The following is a 23,379-nucleotide window of genomic DNA, read 5'->3' as shown; positions in this document are numbered from 1 at the left end:
CTAACATCCACTTGCCTTTAATATTGCTTCTGCATTAATTAATAATTTGTAATGCAGTAGCTTATGTTGAGGGTCCTCCTGGGATCTTTCATAGGATCTGTTAGGAAAATAGAGCCCCTTCCCTGGGAATTCCAAAGTCCATCCTGGGCAATGGAATTTTTTTTGGTAGAACATTTGCACAGGTATTAATATGCTGAAAAAAACCCTCAGATACAAATCTTCAAGCTTTGTAGTCTGTGGTTAGCTAGCCTCTGCTTTCAGGCCTGTAATGAGCCTGAATAATTTCCAAAAGTTGAACATTAATAGAATGTTACGTACATTTACAGGACAAGGCCACAAGTCTGGTTTCCATACCAAAATCATTTAGTGGCCTGATCATCTGAAGTGCTCTGTTCTTATAGTTCTTATAAAATGTATTTTTCTAAATTATCATCTTAGAGATTATTGTATGTAGGGGCTTGAGTTTCCATAAAAATTGTTTAGAGACATTGTAATAAAAGGAAGCTTCCTAGAAAATACAATTTTTTTGTCGTGTAATTGTTTTGAGAATACAGTCTGTAATAGAATTTTAAAAGTGCAGAAGTTAAGAGGTTTTAAACAGGAAGAATCTTACTTGTTGAAAATAGTGTGATGACAACTAAGCAGTAAGAAGGAAGCAATGCTACCAGATTTCTTCACTTTTCCGCAGGCTGGAGTGATACTTTCTTCCTTTCTTTTTTCTTTCTGTTATTTTCAAACCTGGATGAAAATACTGTCTCTAAATCAAGCTGTGCATGAAGTTTTAGTGGCATCTTACACAGTGCATATATACGTTAAATGTGGTGTTGGAGATAACTGATCTGAATAGGGAGGAGGTCTTTGCACAGCTGTGGGGTTTTTCTTATCCCTTCACCCACTAATTATCTTTCTTGCCTTACAGCAATAGAAAGTATGCGATTGGACCTTCTATCTTACTATATATTAAAATTAGTATCTTAAATTGGGCATCTTTAGTTGGGCATCCTATAGCTAGAGTGATGCTTTGGACACCGTAAAGCAGAAACAGGAGTTACTCCTGAGCCATTACTTGATCTTTTTTACCACAGAACAGCTCTGGACTGATTTATTTTTTCCTCTGTCACAGTGTTCAGCAGCAAACTATGCATTTTAGTTTGTGAATTAGAATAGTGCTTAGCCCTCCACAAAAGTCAAAGTACTAAAGTTACAATATTTGTTGTGCCTATGCATGTATTAGGGGGAGACAAAGTAATGTTGCGGGAGAAGTAAAACTGGAGAAATGGTTGGTGTTTTGAATGGTTGGTAACTAGATAAATTTTCTGATTCCTGTCTCATTCTTCAAGTTTATCATGAGTAGGAGAGCCAAAAGATAGTGTTAGCCCGCAAGCTAGGTGACTTAGCATCCCGCTTGAACACCCTAACTTGGTGAACTGCTTTAATTTGAAGAGTAATACTGATCTCACAGTCAGAAACAAAGTGCATGTCTCTATGCTATTCAAAACTAGTATTAGAAGAAAATATCTTAATTGTAGATTATAGCTAACAGTGCTGCTTATGTCTGATAGAATCTCACTCATCATACAGAGGTGTGAAGGCATGTGTGCTTTCAGACATAGAAGAAAAATAGGCTATGTTTTTAGATATAGAAGATTGGATTTTTATTTTTTTCCCCCGGTTAATTTTCAGGGATTGTAAAGGCTTCTGGCTTTATGTCTGGTGGAGGCCTGTGCTGGATGCAGGTCCCAGAGCTATCAGTGGGGCCCAGTGTGTGCTCAGGACAGCACAGTCATTTTGGAGGTAGTAGGTGGGGAGGCAGGTTGTACAGAGGAGGCTGGGGCAATGGGAGACTGGGAGGTGATTTTCAGGGGGAACTCAGGGAAATCGGCGGCCTCTCAGGTTTGAAGGGTATCAAGCAGCACGGAGTGGCTTTGAATGCATGAGATTAAGGTGTTCCTTATGGCAGGGAGGGAGAGAGGAAGGGGGTCGTGGTGGAAGAGTGAGAGGACGTGGGGAGCTGGGGGCATTGCGGGCAGACAGGCTGGTGAGGAGCAGAGGAAGAGCTACTGCAGCAGCAGGAAGGAATTGCCATCCTGTATGGATGAATTGAAGCCTCTAATGGCCTGTGCACTTATGCAAGTTGAGCTGCTTTGTCTAGACTATCTATCCCAGTTTATTCCTGCTTCCCAGACTTACAAATAACTTTGTAAATAGTGGCTCAAACTGTGAAATACTGCAGTTTTAAGCATGAAGAGGAACTCACAGGGTCGTAGCTAAGAGTGAGTGAGGTAATGAGGCTGCCTTACACTTAACTCCTCATGTGCTTGGGATGGGGTAAGAGTCCTGGCAGTATCACCAAGATGCAGACACTTTGATTTTAGCTGCACAAAATATTAGGAAGCATGGTGGCATAACATCCAGAGCAGGAGAATGTGAAGGCTGTGTGTTCCTCTTGGAATTAGACACAAAGCTCCGCTGATCTGCTGCGGTGGTCAGGCTCAGCCCACAGTCCTGTCGTTAGTGTCTTGGGGACACAAACAAATATGCAGGAATACTGTCCCTTGTCAGGACTTTTCAGCATCATGTCACAGGCTTGGCTGGCCTGTCAGCAGTGCGGAGTGTGGTTTGAAGCGTGCAGAAGGCCGTCCGTCCCGCGGAGAGCTGGTGCCGCGCAGGCGGGATGTTGCGCATCTGCACATCACCCGGCAGAGGGCTCCCCTTCTAAGCTAATAAAGACCGGGCTTTGTACCTGACCAGCGGAGAGCAAAAGGCTTTGTTAATCGCGCATGCTTAAAATTAATGTTTAATGTAAAAATTAAAAAGAATGCTGTATTCTTGGTTTAGGTATCGACTGTAGTTATGCTTTATGTTTCTCAGTACCTAATGGAAAGTATTTGGTAAACCGGAAACAACATGTACGCCATTATTACAATGTTTTACAAGTGGATACATGAGAGCGTGTGTGTATTTGTATTTAAGTATGTGTAACACACACATGCAGGCCTGCCAAACCTGATCAGTTCTCTTCCTGTTTCATACATCTTTTTTTTCAGGGGAAAAAAACTTTATCGATAGAAGAACACTGTGAGTATGACTGCAAAAAATAGTAGGCTGCTGACTTTCTGCAAATACAAATCTATAGATTCAATGGGCACCACTTAAGATTTTGAAATTTAAATAATAGTCAAGATAGGGCAATTGTGTAAAAATGCAGTTGTGTGCCTGCCAGTATCTTCTTTTGACAAGAGACTTGATTCCTTTCTGCAGGATGATTAGAAATGCAAATTTGCCCAAGGCACTGGAATCCCCCCCAAAAAAATTTTTACAGATTGACTCAGAACAGAGCCTTATCTTTTATCTCTGCGTGGTTACCTATGCTTTCTAAAATGATAACCAATTCAATGGTGGTCTTTTCTCGTTTGAGAATATGCTTCTGTACTGTGGCCCTATTAACCAAGAAGTCTTATCATCCCCTTCTGTAACTTTTAATAGTAAATAGGAGACATGAATTACTGTCAGATGAAGTTGGGTAAGTTCAGAAACACAGGTTGCCATCTGCATTTGAAGTATGTTGTATCTTTATGAATGTGCTGCTTTATATATAGAACTGACAATTGTTCAAGCAGGCAAAGGCTGGCATTAGAAAAGCAGGGGATTGTTACAGGTGAAGCTGATCAATCGACTGTAAAACATAAAAAATGTAGTGCAGATGTTTGGGATTTCATTATTAGGTACAATGGTATTGTGTAGCATAGTTGGATTTTGGGAGATGGTGTGTTCTGGAGGTGAGAACTTTTCAGTGCCATTTGACCGCCATAAGGAGCGCAAGCAGATCTCAAGAAATGCAGCTACTAGAAGTTCTCACAATTTCCAACACATGGGAGGAAAATATGAATCCCCTTCTCTTCTTTCTCTGAATTATACCCTGTGATCCACTTCTCCTTCCACTTTGAATTTTTTCCTTGTAGAAGTATAGCAGGCAATAAGGTTAACCACTACAGGCAAAGGGGAGCAGGCTCTTCAGTTGCTGCTCAGTTCCTTTAGCAAGTCTGATCTCCACCAAACACTAAGGCAAGGAAAATAAATTTGAACTAGTTTCCTCTCAGTGCAGTCCCTTCTCCCACCTGCCTGCCCAAGAAATGAATTATCCTGATGTACTGGAAAACACCATGCATATGGACTGGTGTTTTTTCTATTATTTTCAGTTTATAGGAAACAGATAAAATGCTTCACAGCATCATGCTAAGGGTCTTCAAGCTGCACCTGTATTTGTGATACAGCGTGTGTAGGAGGTGATGCTGTGTTTGCAAGCAGGCTATTTTTATTTTGCTTGCACAGAGCTGCTCTGAGAGATGCAGCTCTTCTCAAGGAAGGTTTTGATTCTGTTTGGTTTTTTGCAGTAAGTTAGTCAGCCACTTCCTGTATTTGCCTGTTCGTGGTGCTTTTCTCAACTTCACTACTGCATTCAGCAATCAGTCAGTGACAGAGACTATTTTAAGGCCTCTTACAATGCCCTTCTCATTTACTTAGCTAAAATGAGAAAGTTAGTCCTGCATTGGCCACTTGTTAGCTGATGACAACTTTTACTTTGAATCTGGCTCCCCCTCCCCCACCTGAAATCCCTGGCTCAGCAAATATTTGAACCTGCCCAAGTTAATCATGAAACTGAGATCTTTATCTGAGAGAGACATGCAAGCTCCAAGGGTGGTGGGTATTTTGGTTTTTTCTTTTTTCACAGTACTAAAGTCAGGTTCACTTTTTAATGATGAACCAGTAAGTGGATACCTTCTGCACAGCACAGAGCTTTAAGCAGTTAAGAGAGAGAAGACTTGGGTTTTCTTACTGCATGTTACAGCTCATTTAGAGATTTTTATGCAACATTGGTTGGAAAGCAGAGAAATCTCTTTTTCAGATCTTTTTTCTTCATTGCTTCAGAGAAGCTTCCTAGTAAAAGAAGTTTTGGGTTGTTTTTTTTTTAAGCAAGATTTCTATAAGAGGAAAACAATTTTTCAGGTTATTGGATTGTATTTTCAGGCTGTATTACAAGGGTGATCATTTGTGATGCATAATTTACAAAGTAAGTGATTTTTAATTTCTGTGTGTGTTCTCTTCATCACTTCATTGAAGTATTGTACTATAACTGACTATCAGGTCTTAAGATACATGAATGAAAGTCAACTACCTGAGTGCCTCTTCAGGTTATATAGGGAATGGGGGATCACCTATCTGCCTCCTGTACTTTTTGCCTGCAAGCTAGGCTGGTCTGAGCTGAGCTAACCTGATTATAGAAGAATGGGCAGTCCAGAATCTGGCCACCAGTGAAACCCTGGAGAAGTACTTTTTCTTGAAAGCCTTTATTGAACAGAATAAAAAATCTGACTGATCCCACATGAGTCCTAAATGCAGCAGTGTAGTCTTTGTAGGAAATCTTTATAACTTAATCTAAATAATTACCTTGGCAACTCAATTGTTTGGGTAGCAGGTGGTCTAAACTGCCAAGTTCAGTGTTTGGACTTGTGTCTGGGGTGATTTTAAATATCCTGTTTCATTTTGGAAATGAAGGAATCTTTGGAGGTTCCCTAAACAGGGAGACAAGAGTTTACTTCAGAATGAATTTAAGGTTATCTAATGTGTAAAGTAAACTAGCATGCATTTCTTGGTAACTGTTGCTACTCCAGACATGTTCTTGTATGTTAATTCTTGTCTAGAAGGGGTAAGCTGCTCAGGGGCACACAGTGGGGGTAGATATGTGTGAAATACTTGGGAAGGATAGAAATTGTGTTAATTTTTTTAATGAGTATTTCTGAGGTAGAGCTTATTTCAGCCACACCAGGATTTCTTATGATGCAGGCACAGATAGCTGCTACAGCTACTCTTTGTTGTGGTTATTTTTGGTATCTGGTTTTCTGCCCCTGTAGATTATAGCAAGTGTAAAGCAGTGACATTGCTTTACATAGCATTCTGCTCTGGAATTGATAGTCTGTTCTGTGCGTGTTTCTTCCGAGAGGTCCGAGAGAGTTACAGTCAGCAGTGGGGGAGAGTTAAGAAGGAATATTTCTAAATGATAGGAGGATACTGATGACATAAAGTCAAGTGAGGAAGGAGATACTAACAAGGGACTCCTGCTTTTAAAAACAATTATCTTGATAAATATCTCAATGAGAACAGAGTAGAGAAACAGTGTGAAAAGGCAGACTAAACCTTGTTGTATCCTGACAGACTGGCTTTTTATGTTCAGCAAAATCACTTTTCAAGATCTTGCTCACTTTTGACTTTCTTCCATGGTTTAAGGCAAGTCTGCTGAATATAAGATCTTTAGCTTTTTAGATTTCAAAATGAGTTAATCTAGATCTGTTTGAATTGTATTTTATCAGAAAATAAGGGGGGAAGACATCTCTGCAGTAAGCACATTTTATATAATAATTTCAAGTATATCAGACCTGTGTGTCCATTAAAATAACAGAAATCTGCACAGTTTAAAAACGTAATCCATATTTCATTATATGGAGATACATATCTCTGTTTATATGTATGTGTAAAATGAGTGTGTAATGGACACACGCACACACACACAGAGTCATGCTGTTTTCTCTTTTGCATCTTTACTATGTAGTAGGTCCAGAAGCCTTTTAAAGCTTTTTGAATGGTAAACTTCAGGCATCCAAGCAGGAGAATGCAACTGAGATGTGACCGACCTACTTCTAAAGTGTGTTGTGTGCGCGTGTGTGTAAGAGCTACGTGCTGCAGCATATCAGCCTTTTGTCATCCTGCCAGGATTGGACTGTACCATGCTGCAAAGTCAGGAAAGCAAGCTGGGAACACGGGCAAGGAGAGTCCGCTTGCTCCTTTTGTTTGTAATACTGGATTTATATTGCAGTTCTGCTAAATGTAGATTCTTTCCGAAACTGGAATTGTTTTAAGATTAATGTAGAACAAAATGAGAAAACAGGAGTGGTCTGGTGACATTATTTTGAGATGATTGGCTGAGGATTATGATGTAATAGGTTACAGTGCAGCCCCTTATAGGTTTTAAAATGAATTCCAAGACACCATTACAAAGAGAGCCTGACTCTTTTCTTGTATCTGAGCTTACTCAGTGAAACTCATACAAATGTACAATACTGTTTGGAATATGGAAGAACTGGATATAGAATATCCTAAGACAGATATAAATTGTGGCACAGACTTGATGTTTTACATAGAAATGGACCCACCAGGTAAAACTGCAGTCTTATTATGGAAGACTTAATTAATTTTGGTCTTTACAATAGCTGCTGAAAAATTCTTAGTGATTATGTGGGATTTCTTTACTTTGTCATTGATACAAATAGTTTTTCTTTTTCCTTTTTTTCATAAATTAGAATTAAATTGTGGTTTGGTGCATGGTTATAATAACTAGAATCTTAACCTGTAGAAATACCTGCTTCCTTCAGTGAATTTTTACTGAATTGACCTGTTTCTGTTTTGATTTTATTCTGTCAGATATAGTTCTAGTTCTGCTATTATATCATTTAAAAAAATTATTTCTTTCATTATTATTTTTGTTGTCTCTGTTCCACACTGTGACTAAAAGGAGATGCTGTAGTAACACTTCTATTTCCTGAAACAGTGATTGCAAATCATTATTTTGGGTTGTTTGAGGAAAAACAGATTTTAAAGTCTAGCAATATTAATTGAATACCTGATATCGCATCATTTTTTCATATAATATAAAAATATTCTGTTATCTTGATATTCACTGCAACTTTAAAAACATTTTCTTTTGTAGCTGGTTGTAATATACAGGACAGGGACATCCGTAAGGAATGATGTACTTACTGGAGAACTAAATGAGCTGAATTGATTTTTAATTCTGATTCTGTTGTAGTCACCCTAGCTACTAAGTCAGTAGTGCTGCAGTATCTTCTCTGGCACCCACTGGTATACATATGCAGCTTTGACATTGAGAAAAGGGGGATGTGGTTTTTAATCAGTCCTGGCATTTGGAACACAATTTATTCTGCAGAATACTAAGATTAAAACAAGTATATTTGGATCTTGGATGGGTTTCTTAAAGTGTTTTTTGGCAAATCATCGCACAGAAAGCTGAGGATTACAAAAAATTCTTCTTCAAATATACAGTATTGCTGTGGGTTTGCATCTTTTATTACTCAGCTTGTAGGTGAAGAAGCAGCAACATTCCTCTAAGATCATTATGCAGGAGGGAGAAAAAAAGACATTTTACATGTTTTATTATTTATATTCACCTGAAGATAGTGGAAGAGGATAAAAGCAAACTTCAGATTTTTTTGTTCTCCAATGCCAATGTGATTTCTCAATGAAGAAATGACAGGGAGAGAAGATGAGTGTGGTATTATATTTTGCTTAAAATACATTATTGCAACAGTAACATACTCCTCTGAAACAGTACATCTTTCTTGTTGAACTGTATTGTTTTCAGTAAAATAGCTTGATTCCTCTAATGTCTTTTAAAGACTAGTGATGGGAAACTATTTTGTAGCTTTTCTTTTTTTTTTTCCTCATTCAGGTAGTAATGTATATTTTCAGAGAATATACAGTCAGGTTTTCAGTGAGTTATAATCACTTCTTTTTTTTCCCCTTTCATCTGCAGCACTGCCTCCTAAGCCACCGAAACCTAATACTGTAACTAACAACAGCATGAATAACAACATGTCATTACAAGATGCTGAGTGGTACTGGGGAGATATCTCACGGTAAATCAGCTCAAGACATGTATTTCTTGTGTTTGGCTTTATGTTCTTGCTATGCTATTCTGTGTATATGTATTATGCTTAAATATAGAAAAATTACAGTTCTAAGAGCCATTTTTAGGACATCTTCCATCAGAAACATATTATGGTTGATTTTTTTTCCAAACATGACTAAAAAGTTACTGTCAGTTAGAATGTAGAATGTGAAATAATTGTTCTGGTACTTCAAGACAGCTCTATGAAATGGTAGCATGAAAGGACAACACCAAGAAATCAGTATTTTCTTCTTGTCTTTCATACAGAACCTCGGCTGTAGGCACAATAGTTAACAAGCCAGACTAACAAGTGCCATATATTAGCAACATTTTTAACTGTACTATATATAGATACATTAGACCAGCACTGGCTGCTCCAATTGTGCAGGCTTGTATGAACAAGCAGAAAGACCTTTGCATGAATATAATTTTGTCCAGCAGTGAGAGGACATAGAATATACCATTTTTATATCCCAGTTGTTCTCCAGCAATTTTACATAAGCTATTAAATAACTGTATTTATTAAGATAGCGATCAAGAAGGCTTCTAAAAGGCACTTGTTTTAAAACAGAAGAATTTAGAGCACAGGGAGAGCATAAATGAGTGAGAAGTAGCTGAAATGATTGGTTACTTTTGCTTTCATTTTAGAGAAGAAGTAAATGAGAAGCTCCGAGACACTGCTGATGGTACCTTTTTGGTACGAGATGCTTCAACCAAAATGCATGGGGACTACACACTTACACTAAGGTAAGATTAGTTACACTAGGTCTGTAGTACTTGACAGTAAAATGCAATACTGCATTTAAAATATGGTGTTCTTTAGGGAACAGTTCTTGAAGTATCCTAACTTTTCACAAACTTTATTTGCAGGAAAGGAGGAAATAACAAATTGATCAAAATATTTCATCGAGATGGAAAATATGGCTTTTCTGACCCATTAACTTTCAACTCTGTGGTAGAGCTAATAAACCACTACCGGAATGAATCTCTAGCCCAGTATAATCCTAAACTGGATGTAAAATTACTGTATCCGGTATCTAAGTACCAGCAGGTAATTTGGTCTATTTATTTCGTGTTTCACTTAAATACAGAGAAGTTACTGCAGACTGGGGAGTCATTTATCTTTAGTAACTCAGCTCCATTAATATTTAAAAAAATAAAATGCATATAAACCCAGATATTTTTGTTTAAAACCAACTTCAGAGTTCGCATGTAAATAACAAAAACTTTAAATAGTGCCAATACATTATTAAGAAATAAACTTAGGTTAATAAATATCCTTCTCATTAATGATGAAATATATAATTTTCAATATAAAGCTGAACATGTACAATTCAAAATTGCTTTTTGACATTAATTTCTCATTTGCATGTTATGCATATAATATAGTATATCTCCATACTGATGACAGAGGTGTCACATTTACCATGTAACTATCTAGGCATTTTTAAGTAGTTTTATCCTGAAAATCTGTGCAATATAGTTGTTTCTTTATGGAATAATTTGCCTTCTGTTCATCATTCCAGGATCAAGTTGTGAAAGAGGATAGCATTGAAGCAGTGGGAAAGAAATTACATGAATATAATACCCAGTTCCAAGAAAAAAGCCGAGAATATGACAGACTGTATGAAGACTACACAAGAACATCTCAGGTGAGCTAGATATGAAACCAAAGGGAGAGTGGAAGACTTCTGTGGATTTAAAAGAATATTATTGTAAATTCATACTGCCGTCTTCTTCCACCTTTTGCCTTCTTTCGTTCTGCCACCACTGCCATTGCCTGAAAGAGGAAACATATCTGATGTGTTTGCTCAGTACAGTAGAATCACTTACTCATGTTTGAACAGTTACCAACTGTAACCTAACCCACCCTGTACCCAAGCCTCACACTTACATAAAAAAGCAAGTAAAGAACTATCTTGATTTACCAGCACTTCTGCACACTGACCTCATCAAGCCGAGTTACGGTTTTCAAGGCACATTTGCAGGGGAGCATTGTATTTTATTACTAGTTTTTGTTTGAAGGGTCTGGTTTCATCTGTGCAGGGTAGAGCTGTGACATGTGTAGATACAGAATGAAGAATGCAAGAATGAAAAACTGCCTCTGTCCTTCTTTCAACTTAACCAATTATTAGCAAGGTCTTGAAGTGCCAATGAATTAGTGCAGTTTTACAGACCCAGAATCAAGACTGCTTCTTAAAATGTGCAGGAAATACACCTAAAATAATGGAAGAAAGGTGGGGAAGTGCAGGCAACTTGAACTGATGCCTTAAAAGACCTGGCTATCGACTAGCTGTGCAGAGGCAGGAGGATGGACTAAATGACCTCCTGAAACCTGTCCAGGCCAGTATCTTACACTTTTATTTCAGAAAGCCAGATGTGTCTCTAAGGTCATTAATTGGTACAAAGGGCAGAGTGCATTGCCATAAGGCTCTAATCATCACAAATAAAACTTACTTATACAAAACAAAGATTGTAGCTAGCTCTTTGCCTAGCAGTTTTCTGTTCTTGGAAAACCTAATCATGGAAAGCCTAATCATGGCAGCCTTTTGCACAGGCCTGTTCTCTCTGTTACAGGGCTCTGCAGACAGAATGCGTTCCGGTAAGGGGATATTAAAACCTTCTTCTGCAATATACTGAAGTGTTCCTGGGTGCATGCCAATAAGTCATCCATGCTGTCAGATAACAACTATAATAACAATTATTTTATTTTCAGGAAATTCAAATGAAAAGAACAGCTATTGAAGCATTTAATGAAACAATAAAAATATTTGAAGAGCAGTGCCAGACACAAGAAAGATACAGTAAGGAGTACATTGAAAAATTTAAACGGGAAGGAAATGAAAAAGAAATACAAAGGTCAGTATTTGTATTTGCATTTCAAATTGTATAATTTTGAAGAAAGAAACAATGCCAAGTGTAGATCTGCCTAAAACTAAAGCAAGATGTCAAGTTTAAAGTTGTTCAGTTATAAGCAAAGAAGCCTCAAAATGGGGTAGATGTGAATTTGCAAAATGTATAGCTATATCTAGAGAAATTACTTCGTTCTCTTAAGTGTCTGCACCGCTAAACAGCAGATTATGAAGTTATGAATCAGACATCATCAGAATATAACCTACCACATTATTCCATTCAGGATCATGCACAACTATGAAAAACTGAAGTCTCGAATAAGTGAAATTGTGGACAGCAGACGTAGATTAGAAGAGGATTTAAAGAAGCAAGCAGCTGAGTATAGAGAGATAGACAAACGTATGAACAGCATTAAGCCAGACCTCATACAGCTGAGGAAGACAAGAGACCAGTACTTGATGTGAGTATCATTATGAATTAACAAAATTATTTTTTTAAAAAGTTGGGGTTTTTTTATGGGTAACCAACTTCTGTGACTAAAAATTAATTTTATTTGTAATTATTGTCCAGGTGGCTGACTCAAAAAGGTGTTCGGCAAAAGAAGCTAAATGAATGGCTTGGAAATGAAAATACAGAAGAGTGAGTATTAAAAGATTTAAGTATTTCTGGTATTTCAGATCATCTTAGGCAAAAGTGAGATAAACCATATTTACTTCCTCGACCACACAGAGGAAATCTCAAGCCTAGGTCTCCAGTAACAACGCACACTGTTAACACATGGCAGCCTATGTAATGCAAGTATTACAAAGGACTCTGTTACGCACCCTGCTCTCCATTATTCTGGGAGGTTCATAATCAAGTTACTATAGCAAAGCACAGCAATGTAATGTGTGTCTTTATTCTTACCTGAAAATGCAGATGATAAGGTGTTAGTATCTTACAGAGATGCCATATGGATGGATAAGTTGTTCAGAAGGTCTCTTAGGCATGGGCAGGCTTTTTCTAAATTTCAAGCATTGGTACTATGGTGCCATCTAGTATAGTGGTACCCATGTCAGCATATCACACTGCTGTTGGAGATGATAAAATCATATATGCTGGAGTGGTCCTTCTCTGGTTTTGTGGTCTATTTAATTTCTGAGGGAAATGGCAGTATAGTATTCTGTCATTTCAAGCAATTCAGTTTACTATAGGTTCTGACGCGGGCTTGGCTAATGAATACATTTCACTTCATTCCTGGGGAAAAAGCAAAAAGCACAAAGCACCTTGGTATTGTGAATGTCGACCAAATTTAAACAAAAGCAAGCCACACAATATTATCGAAAGAGTAGTAAGAGTGTAGAATGAACAAATAGAAAGTTGTCTGAGTAATACTCATTTCAACATTTTCTGCGTATGTAGTTTCTTGTGCATGCCTTTTACACTGCCTGGCTGAACATACAGCGAAAGCAGCAGAGTGACAACTGTTTAGTGGATTTACATTCTAGCCGTGTCCACATATGTTTTCATTTGGCTTGGTTTATTGAGTCTCCTACTGTTATCCTGGAAATTGTGCATCTCTGCTGTGGCTGCACTGATGGAAGCAGGGGATAAAAATGGCATACACTTTTTAAAGCCATGTTGTTTACTCAGTCTTAGCACAGCTCAAAGATGATATGATGGAGAATGTGTAGGCACCTGTTTCCAGTAGTATTTCCATCACTTAAACAGTAGACAAAGAACAACACCAGGCCGTGGTTGTAGTGTGGCATCAAAATAGTAAGTGAAACTTTAAAGAAAATCTTCCTTTTCCCTTACTCTGTTACTCTCCTTGCCAGCAAGTATGGCAAAAGTGCTTGTGTTTCTGCTGAAAAATTAAACTTTCAGAATATGACTTTTTTCCTAAAGTTGTAATGCAGAAAAGAAATCACTATAATGAGCAGCAGGAAAAACAGGAATCACTTTCTCTAGGTGCTCGTTGCAAATAGAGCCACTGCTAAATGTATTTGAGTATCATGTAGAACAAAGGAGTACAGTGGGATAAGGGACCTAGAAAGAGCGTCATCTGAAACAAAAGAACCCATCTTCTTTTCTGAAAATTTTAATTCTTTTTGAGATGGCTGATTTCTGTAGAGTACTTTGAGAATCTTCAGAAAGACAGAACTGTGGATGAGTGAGAAGTCATGTGTTCTTAGACCAAGGAGAAGTGATTAAAAACCTATTACAGAGACAATAGATACATTAGCTAAACAGAGGCTGATTGCAATCTCAGCAGGAGAGGCAGGACCCACCAGTTCACGCTGTTGGAGGAGTGGGGGGCTCTGGAACTGCAGAACATCAAAGTGGTGTCCACGTAGCTGACCCAGAGACATCTTTCATGGTGGGCTTTAGCTCAGAGGGTTCTCTATAACTCTGAATTGGCTTTAGAGTTGGTAGCTGTTTTGGTGGAGATGGCCCTGTATTTTATGCTCTTCTTATAATCTGGTCATAAGGAGGGAGAGAGTGAGAGTGCTCAACTATTCCACCTTTTCCACAAAGCCATCTCACCTGTAAATAATTAGTCTACCTGCACAACTGCTCATAGCTTTCCCAAGCAACAGCTGTAGCTGATATGTTGCATGGTTTTTCACTGCTGACCAAGTGTTCTGATCTTTGGAAATGAAGCTGAATCAGAGGGTATTTTGTTGGTCTTGCTATTTACCAAAACAGTGAGCAACAGTGTAAGTACTCAAGCATCACAGCAGATTCTGAAGAATAACACAACATCCTTTTATATTCTTCTTCAGATTTACAGGAGTGTTTTTGAAAGAATCAAGAACCAGAGCTTATATTTTATTTTTATTAAGTGGTTTGAACAGTGCAGTATTACATGGTTTACATCCCTAGTTTTACCAGGGAAGTATCCTACTAACCACTGATTATTTTTTTAACTAATATGAAATGGGGACTACTTAATTCATGGATTTTGTTCTGCTGTGTGTTTCACAAAGACATTTTGTCCTATTTCAACAGCCAATACTCTATGGTAGAAGATGATGAGGACTTGCCCCATCATGATGAGAGAACATGGAATGTGGGAAATATCAATAGAAGCCAAGCTGAAAATCTGCTGCGGGGAAAACGAGATGGAACATTCCTTGTTCGAGAAAGCAGCAAACAAGGCTGCTATGCCTGCTCTGTTGTGTACGTACCCTAATTTGCAAATGATGTAACCAAAATTTGAGGCACCTACCTCGAGCCAGGGGCAGCTAGACACTTGCATATACACAGATCCTATTGGACCTTTGTGCGTAGAAGCAGACCAACAAGACCTGAGGCCATCCTTATTGCTGCTCCATTTCCTACACAGCTCAGATCTGTGCCACTCCCACAGATGAGCCTCACACAGAAGAAGGGAAACCAAAGTATGAACGCACTCCTTTCTGCGCATCTGCTAAGTTCTGCCTGTCTCCTGCCTCTCTAAGCTAACACAACATCTGGGAATTTGGGTTAAACTTAGGCTTTTACCATTATCCCACCTCAGAAGACAGGAATTCTAGGTAGTGACTAGCATGTTAAGATTTATTGCCAATACCTTATTTTCTAGTAATTTTACTGTACTGACAAACTAAAAACTGATGGGTTTTTTTTTCCTTTTTAGGGTGGATGGAGAAGTAAAGCACTGTGTGATAAACAAAACACCTACTGGGTATGGATTTGCAGAGCCATATAACTTGTACAACTCGCTCAAAGAACTGGTGCTACATTATCAACACACATCACTTGTGCAGCACAATGACTCTCTCAATGTCACACTAGCCTACCCAGTATACGCGCAGCAGAGGCGATGAAGATCTTAATACTCTGCATTGTTTGTTTTTTTTTCTAAAGAGAAGATTTGACAACATTGAGGCCTCTGGAGAGAAAAGGCTCCTTTCAGCCTTACTCAAGAATCTGAGCTGCAGTATCAAAGCTATCTGTCTTCAGATGGGACTAGAGCTTTCCTTCACAACTGCAGTGGGAGAGATCACAGTATTAAGCTGTGAACGTATGTTTCTAATCTGAAGTGCTTTTTTTTTTTTTTTTTTTTTTTTGTAACTAAGAAAATTAAAACACAAGAGAGAGAAATCTGAACCTGATCTCCCTGCAGGGACATAGAGGCCTTTAAGCATGGTGCTTGTTTACGACCACTTCTGAAGCTTTACCAGCTAGAACATTGGATTCTCCACACACAAGGTATAAGAGGTCTTTGTCATTCAGTTATTGGAATTCTGTCATCATGACCTGGCTTGGACTTGGTGTTGCTGCACTCAGTGGATCCAGACACACAGCATTGTGGATTCTTTTGGTTTCTGGTGAATGATATGTAGCAGAATGGCACTTTCATTTCTAAGGGACACTTTAAAAGGACTACAGTTACAGTATGTTTTTCAGAGTGTTTGTAATAGCAAAGTGCCAGGAAGCGTTTTGTTTAGACATTTAAAAATCCATTTTAAGAATATATTTAAGACTGAAGAAAACAGGACTTTCAGTGGCATACAGTATATAATAATGTACATAGTACTGGATGACTAACTATCACTGATGGAAACTATCAATACCAAACTGCTTCTCTTTTCCCGTTTCTGTTTGCTGAAAGCTTAGACCATGCTATGCAATACTGAATTTTCTTTAGGCTGTAGTCTTCTCTCAAGCATATCTACAGGTTAAGCTTGGTTTTCTTTCCTGTTTCCTTGTCTTCTTTTTTCTTTCTTTCTTTTGGCTGAGAATATTTTTCCTGATGATTATTTTTTATTATTCATTTTGTTGGTTGGTTGGTGGTTGTTTGTTGTAGGGTTTTGGGGTTTTTTTTCAAATGTACAGGAGGCCAGCATGAGTTGGCTTCAGAATTAAAACTATGAAATACTTTACAATTTTCTATGTACAGAATATTGGGCTACTAGCTCAAAGTTTTAAAAGTTCATAATTTTTTTGACAAAATATTTTGTTGGGGCAGTGCCTGATAAGCTTCAAAGCTGCTTTATTCAATAATAATTAAAAAAAAAAGAACATTACAAAATATCACTGAGTCAAACAACATCGTTTCAGAGATATCTTTAGAATACGGTACCACGCTGTTTGCTTCTTGAAGCATTTTGAACTTCTATCATGATTGCCTTGTATTTGGAACATGAAAAATTGTCTATCCTCTAATACTGATTGCAGAAAAATGAGAAGTTTGGCTACTGGCGTGGATAGTTTCGATCCCAGAATGAATCCACTCTTCACAGTAAATAAATCACTTCTTGACCTACTGTGGCAGAACTTTTGTCAGCATGTAAAGGTATTTTCATTTCATATGAAGGAAGTTTCTCTGACCTGTTGCCTAGGGGTTGGGTTTTTTTCTATTAGTATTGCAAAAAGAAAGCTCCCACCTGTACTGAGAATGTTTAGATATAGCATAGAGCTAAGACTGGAAAATGTCTTTTTTGAAAATGATTAGACTATCATATTAAACATCTTTGATTTATTTTCAGAAGTTGGTAGACTGGGGCAGTATCATAAGTGAACACTTTTATAATTTCAGGCACCAGAGACTTACAGAATTACGGTTTAGTTAAGGGAAACAAATACATGAATCCCACTAAAGCAAACAACAGGAATTGTGGGATAATTCACTGTCAATGGTTTGCAATGGTTATTTATTGTCCTGACTGCTCAGGAAATTCACACATTGCAAATCAATAAAGTAATGAAGTTAAGAGAAATCTTGGAAAAGTTTTCACTAAGTGCACATACAAATTTATTCTTCCCCCAAGACACAAAGGCAAGATCCATTACTATTAAAGAGAGCTGCACACACAATCAAAAGGGCAAAATCCATGGAGTTTTCTTGTAATAGCTTTGTTTTAGAGATATACGTACTTTAATTCCAGGTATGCAGCGCTTATTAGGCTATTGGAAATAATAGCCTAATCTCCAGTAGTTTTTATATTATCTTTTAATTTTTACCTTCCTTCATTTCTGAGACTGTAAGGCTTTTGATTTTATTTTGATTTTGTGCTCTTTATTTTTGGTAGGTCGTCTTTGTTTTCCTGTAGATGTATTTTCTTACTAGAATTTATATCAGGAAACGTGATTCAACCAACATTAATTTTGCAGGATAGTCACCACGTACAAAATTATTCTTAGTATTTTTTCTGAATAGAAGTTTAGTCTTCAACCTTTCCCTTCCTCATTCCACACTCTTTTCAGGCCTGTAGGACCATGTAAATTTGGTTTACTAATAACTGGTTTTTACTATGAAAAGCACCAACAGTTACTCTAGCATGCCAGTTACACTACTGGGCTTGAAATTATGAATTAGTTCAGTATACAACAATTTAACATTTGTAGCAATCCAAGATATTCTTTGGACATATATTAATTTTTGAATGTTAAATAGTTTAAGAGTAAAATTGTATTTTTTTCTCTATAAGCAAAATACATGTAATCTGGATTGATGTTTCACGTAGCATTTGTCAAGAAATTTTATCATAGTTAAGGCATTTGGATCTAGTTTTACTCATATTAAGAAAACTTCTGCTATGTTGGTGGGCCATATCCTTAGCATGCCCAGCCGAGTATGGGATATTATTTGTTCCTGTCGTGGTGTACAACTTCTCTTCATCTGTGTAGCAGGGAAAAAGAATAGTGTGTGTACAAATTTGGCACTTGCTTTTCTTGCACAAGCAACAGTGAGAAATAAGCACTATGTTGTGACAATGATTGCTTAGGGCTTTTTAAGGGGATGTTCTACCTACACAGGGTCTGTGCAATTTGCAAGGATCACTTATGCCCTCAAACTGGCATGAGTGGGTTTTCTTTGGTACTTATGTATTGTGTGGCCTCTGCATTTCTCTCGCTCCTTAATGCACAGAGCTAAGTCCTGCCAAAGGCCCTATTCACTGCAGACTTGTACTCAATGTACCATATCGTTCACTCCAGTTTTGATTTGGTCTCAGACAGACTAATGTAGGCAGAAAGAAAGCATGTGGATATAACTGAAGAAACACAGTGCTTTTCTGTATTTCTATTGACATGTAGTTTTTCCATTTAATGTAATTCAAGGTTGATAGTTGTTTGTTATCTTTTTTGGTTTGGGGAATTTTTTTTGTTTTGTTTTAAATCCCTGAGTTATGCTGCAGAGCAGCAGCACTTTCACAACACCTTTGAAAGGTATGAGACATAACACAGAGAACCAAAACCCACAAGCAAAATCAGGAGTTTCTGATTTCCTTAAGGAGAAATTTGAATTTGCAGGTTTGGAGATGTGTATCTGTGCGTATGCGTGCACACTTGCTGTGTTCATGTATGAATAGATCCCCGTGTAGGTACATATTCACCAAACATGAATATTTTGCTGAATTTAGTATTTAAGTATATATCATTAACTTTGTTTAAAGACACACACACATACACATTAGACCTTTGTGGGTGCAGCATGTTTCCAAATACTGAGTTTCTGTGTTGTTAAATATTTTCTTTAAAAAACAAAAAAACCCAAAAAAACCAAAAAAAAAACCAAAAAAAAAAAAAAAAAACAAAAAACAAAAAAAACACCACCTTGTCTGTATGGTTCAGTTATCTGAGAAATCTTGTCAAGCAATCTGTAAAACCAAATCTTCAATTTTTTCTATTTGGTGTCACCTGTTCTGTAGTGAAGAAATGGCTTTGTCTTGTAATTGGCAATGAAATAATAACGCTTGGGAAAACATTCAGATGCTTCTAATGGGGAATACTTCTGCCGATTTTCACACAGTGCTTTTGCTATGCATGGTATTAAGTTGGGAAGGTGAATCCTGATGATATTTTTTTTCAGGGTCACTTTAGAAATGGGCAGCTCAAAGCAAAATGCCTCCCATGGGACAAGGTTTCAAAATACAACATGTTATGTAGAATCATGTTGTATTTACTGCAGTTGAAGACTCAACTGGGCTGTGGGGATTATTAACATATATTGCACTTGTCCTAATGAGATTGCATTAGCTGCCCAAGATGCTGCTATTTTTTTTATTCTTGTTTTTAGAAATAAAGCTCTGTTCTGTTAAATGTCTTTAAAACATTAAGATTACTTTGTTTTAAAATGGTCTTTGAGGAGGTAGAGGGTAAAGTGGGTTGTAAGTTGCCTTTACAAGACAACAGAGGAAACATGCCTCCTTGAAATTTTGTTAAAGCTATAGAGTTGATGGAGCTGTGTCTTGTTTTTAAGTTGCTTTAAAAATTGTAATAAGTCTTCAAGCAGAATAAAGTTTGTTTTGAAAACACATTTCAGTTGTTGAGGCTTCAGTAAGGACTGAGATGTCTATTTACCATCATCCTTGGCCAACTCTTCCTGTCTATATGTGGCCTACTTTGACATGAGACACAAATGTGCATAATATTAGAGGGTACTGGGGAGCAAATGATTCCAGCTGACTCACAGCCATCCTATGTATTGAACTGAATGGAATAGTTGAGTAGCTCCAAAATAGCCTTGTGTCAAACAGTAGCAAAATGACAGTTCTGCTCACCTCATACTCTTGTGAAAGCAGTACTGTATACATGATCTGTGATCTACCTTTTACACTAAAGATGAAGTTCTGGTTCTTCTGAAAGTGGTGTGAGTTTTGTCACTGATTTCCATTAAGACAGCCTGTCAGCTGTTGCAGCTTGAAGTCATTTACCATCTTCATGGCTGCATCTAATGTGAAAACCAATAGAATGAAGAAGAAGGAGGAAGTAAGGGGAGGACTGGGCAAGACCGATTCTGAGCATTGTTTTCTTCCCCTCATTATTGGTATGTGGGTATGTGGTATCTGACTTCTCTGAGCCCATCCGTATCTTGCCCCAGAACAGGTTCTCCGGGGAAGTTGGCCAGCCACTCTGGAAGTGGAAGAGGTTCCTATTCCCATTCTATCCCAGGTTTCCACTCCAGAATCTACCCATATTTTGGTTGCAGTGGTCACATAACTGCCCCTGACTGAGGTACTCAGGTAGCACAGGCTTGAAATAATTCTTAATGATCACAACATTGTCATTGGATCCTAGAGGTTCTTAGAAGAAACTTAGAGTAAACGCTGTTGTCATATTTTTACCCAGCTTAATAGAAAACGGGGCTACATCTCCAATGAGCGTGTCTGTTGCAGGTTTTCTGTTAGTAAGCTGATTCTTTGAAAGAGACATTGAGTTTATCTTGTTCCCACTCCCTGAGCCGATGTTGAGCAGCACAAGTACTTCTGCGACCATGGAGCTCACATCTGAAAATAGGGTTAGCTAGATCATGAGTCACGCATTGTCCATCATCAGCTATTGGGAGGAATTAAGACTGGCTGATCATAATCTGCAGAAATCTATGCACCAGCAGATTTCTTGCCTGTGTCATACGTTGTATAGAATGGCAGACTGGAAAAATAGTTTGCCAAAATGTCATTCTATTTTTGCTATCTGCAGACAAACACACCCCCACTTTCCCTCTCTGCTTTCCTGCTAAGGCTTGATGGTCATTTCTCATAGGGAATATGAAAAACTGCTTAAATCTATCTCTGTGCAGCTACAAGTGGGTGTGATATTTTTAAAGGCCTTGGGAATGCTTGTCGTGGGGGTTTTTCCTCCCCAAGCTGCTGGACTCGTGCAAAGTCACGTGCGAGTAACTTCATACAAATCCCTTTGTCTGAGCTGCAAAGCCAAAAAGGGAAGAGATTTTAAAACGTTTCACTTGCCTTCTCGGGGCTTCACTGAAGGGACAGGTGGCATCTCCTCCCCTCAGCCTCCAGCATCTCGCCCATCCCCACACCCAGCACCCGGCTTTCCCACTGCCCGACAGGAAACTTCCTTCAGCCACTGGGCCCCCTGTAAATGATACACCAGTGCTCATCAGCTGGCCGGTGAACAAGGGTGGCTTTGGCAGACAGAGGTCCCTGTCAAGCAAACAGGCCAGGCAGGGGGTCAGGCAGAGCCCCAGTGAGTGCCTGTGGGCGGCTCTGCACAGGCAGACACACGCGCTCCCACGGCTGCAGGTGGGGGCAGCCAGGGGCACAATGGCAGCGTGAGGAGAGCCCTGTGGCACAGCGCTGCTGAGGCCCTGGGCCACCTCTTGCTGCCCGTCACAGCCTCTCATGGAGGCAGCCCTCACTTGCACCACGGGGAAGAGCCCCTCTTGTTCGCACAGGGACCCGTTTGAGACAGCTGTGTTTAGGATATCTAACATTTACCTCAGGGGCCTGACACCCCATGGGGACCCTGGGTGAAACCTGAAGAAATGCCAAACAGTGACTGAGGTCCTGCCAGTGTCCCAGGCTGGTAAGAAGGCTAAAAATAAGCAGTTCTGCTTTCACTGCGGGATGGCACGTGGGACACCGGGGTCAGACGTGGGCACGTGGGACACCGGGGTCAGACGTGCTTCCCACCACACGTGGGCTGTACAGAAGGTGCTAGGCCTTCTCTATTGCCTCTGAAACAGCAAAAAGCACAAACTGTGGGAGTGCTGCCGAGGCCATGGTTCTGGTGTCTCTTTTTTTTTTTTTTTAAAGTCCCTTTGAGGACCCATGTCTTCAAATACATGGACTACCAAAAATAGAAATTCTGTCAGGACCTTCTGGGTCAACAGATAGAAATTGATCAGCCTCTGTTCAAACTCTGGCTAATCTTTGCAGGAAACAGCACTTCAATGTCTGAAAAGCAATCAGATAACCAGAAACGTTTTGATAGCTCTTTGAAAAACTGGGGTTTTATCCTGTGCCAGGCCATGTTTCCTGCCAGAACAGCATTGCAAGGACACATCTTGTTGTGCCATTCTTTCCTCTATGAAGAAACTACCTTTGCATACTAAAAAGGAGGAGTTTAGGCCACTGATTTAAAACATGTGCAAATATTGATAGGATAAAAATTTAGCAGGTAGCATGCAAAAAGGTCTAAAACGTGCCATCCTCGGGTCTTTGAACAAACGATATTGACAAAATTGGATATGAATATACTTAATTCAGATGATGTCTGTCTGACTGTCGTGTGTCTGGTATTCCTAACTCGTTAGAAGACCCTAGCCTGAGAGGAAAGGTAATGAATTAATATCTGAGAGCATTTCTCCCTCTATAAATGTTTATTTCCTGCATGGGTTACTTCACTTTTCCACAAATCTTGTGCTTGGTGTAAAACAAATGTTCTGTGAAGGTTGCTGGATTATTCCTTTCCTATAAATATATATATATATATTTTATGTTGCAACTACCCGAAGTGCTTCAGCAAAGTTATTGATGGGGTGTTAGGTGAAACAGACACACCAAGAGTCAACATTTGGTGACCTTCCTGCAGGGAATCGTGTGGCTGGTTTGTGTGACCAGGTGGTTCATCACACCTGCCTGTCCAGTACCCACAGCAGTGTTTCATACCGATGCTGGCTTTCGTGTGCCCTCGGGCCTGTCACTGCACTCAGGGGAATGAGGTGTAAGCTTTACCTTCCTAAAGGGTGAGTATAGCAACTCTTAGCAGCTTGTATGTGTGTGTGAGGCTGAATGAGCGTACAGACCTGAAAGAGTATGAAGTGGAAATATGAGAGGAATGCAAACCCAGCAGCTGTCTGAGCTGGAGCCAGCTGTGCCATGCCACTGAGCAGAGATGAAGGGAACAGTCTCCCACCTCTCACTGCATCCTCTGGGCAAGGATGCTGACCGCATTGTGCTAGGGCTCCAGGCACCTTCCACCTTCCCTGTGACATCCATGCAGGATTATTAATTCTGTTGGGTAAAGGCTGCCACTTACTAACAGCAGCTGTTCGCACGCTCATGCAATTAGCAGCTCTTCTGTGTTTCAGGAAGACAGTGCATTTGAACATT

The 23,379-nt window shown here is 39.0% G+C and overlaps 1 protein-coding gene across 6 annotated transcripts in view; it reads left to right on the top strand.

Moving 5' to 3' along the window:
* PIK3R1 (phosphoinositide-3-kinase regulatory subunit 1) overlaps positions 1–19,838 on the top strand; it is a 61,122-nt gene extending 41,284 nt beyond the window's left edge. For 2 of the 6 annotated variants that reach the window (XM_037372871.1, XM_037372876.1), the window contains 9 exons: positions 8,606–8,708; positions 9,389–9,487; positions 9,611–9,791; positions 10,267–10,392; positions 11,457–11,599; positions 11,877–12,053; positions 12,164–12,232; positions 14,585–14,755; positions 15,213–19,838. In XM_037372871.1, coding sequence (XP_037228768.1) covers positions 8,606–8,708; positions 9,389–9,487; positions 9,611–9,791; positions 10,267–10,392; positions 11,457–11,599; positions 11,877–12,053; positions 12,164–12,232; positions 14,585–14,755; positions 15,213–15,402 — 1,259 coding nt within the window. In that variant the 3' untranslated portion in view covers positions 15,403–19,838. The other 4 variants (XR_005101829.1, XM_037372875.1, XM_037372873.1 and 1 more) reach the window with 4 other exon arrangements.
* The last annotated feature ends 3,541 nt before the right edge of the window (positions 19,839–23,379 follow it).

This window comes from Falco rusticolus, chromosome Z (assembly GCF_015220075.1).
Source record: "Falco rusticolus isolate bFalRus1 chromosome Z, bFalRus1.pri, whole genome shotgun sequence".
NCBI classification, from domain to species: domain Eukaryota; kingdom Metazoa; phylum Chordata; class Aves; order Falconiformes; family Falconidae; genus Falco; species Falco rusticolus.
The sequence above is the reverse complement of the archived record's forward strand: the minus strand, read 5'-3'. Positions and strand labels throughout refer to the sequence as shown.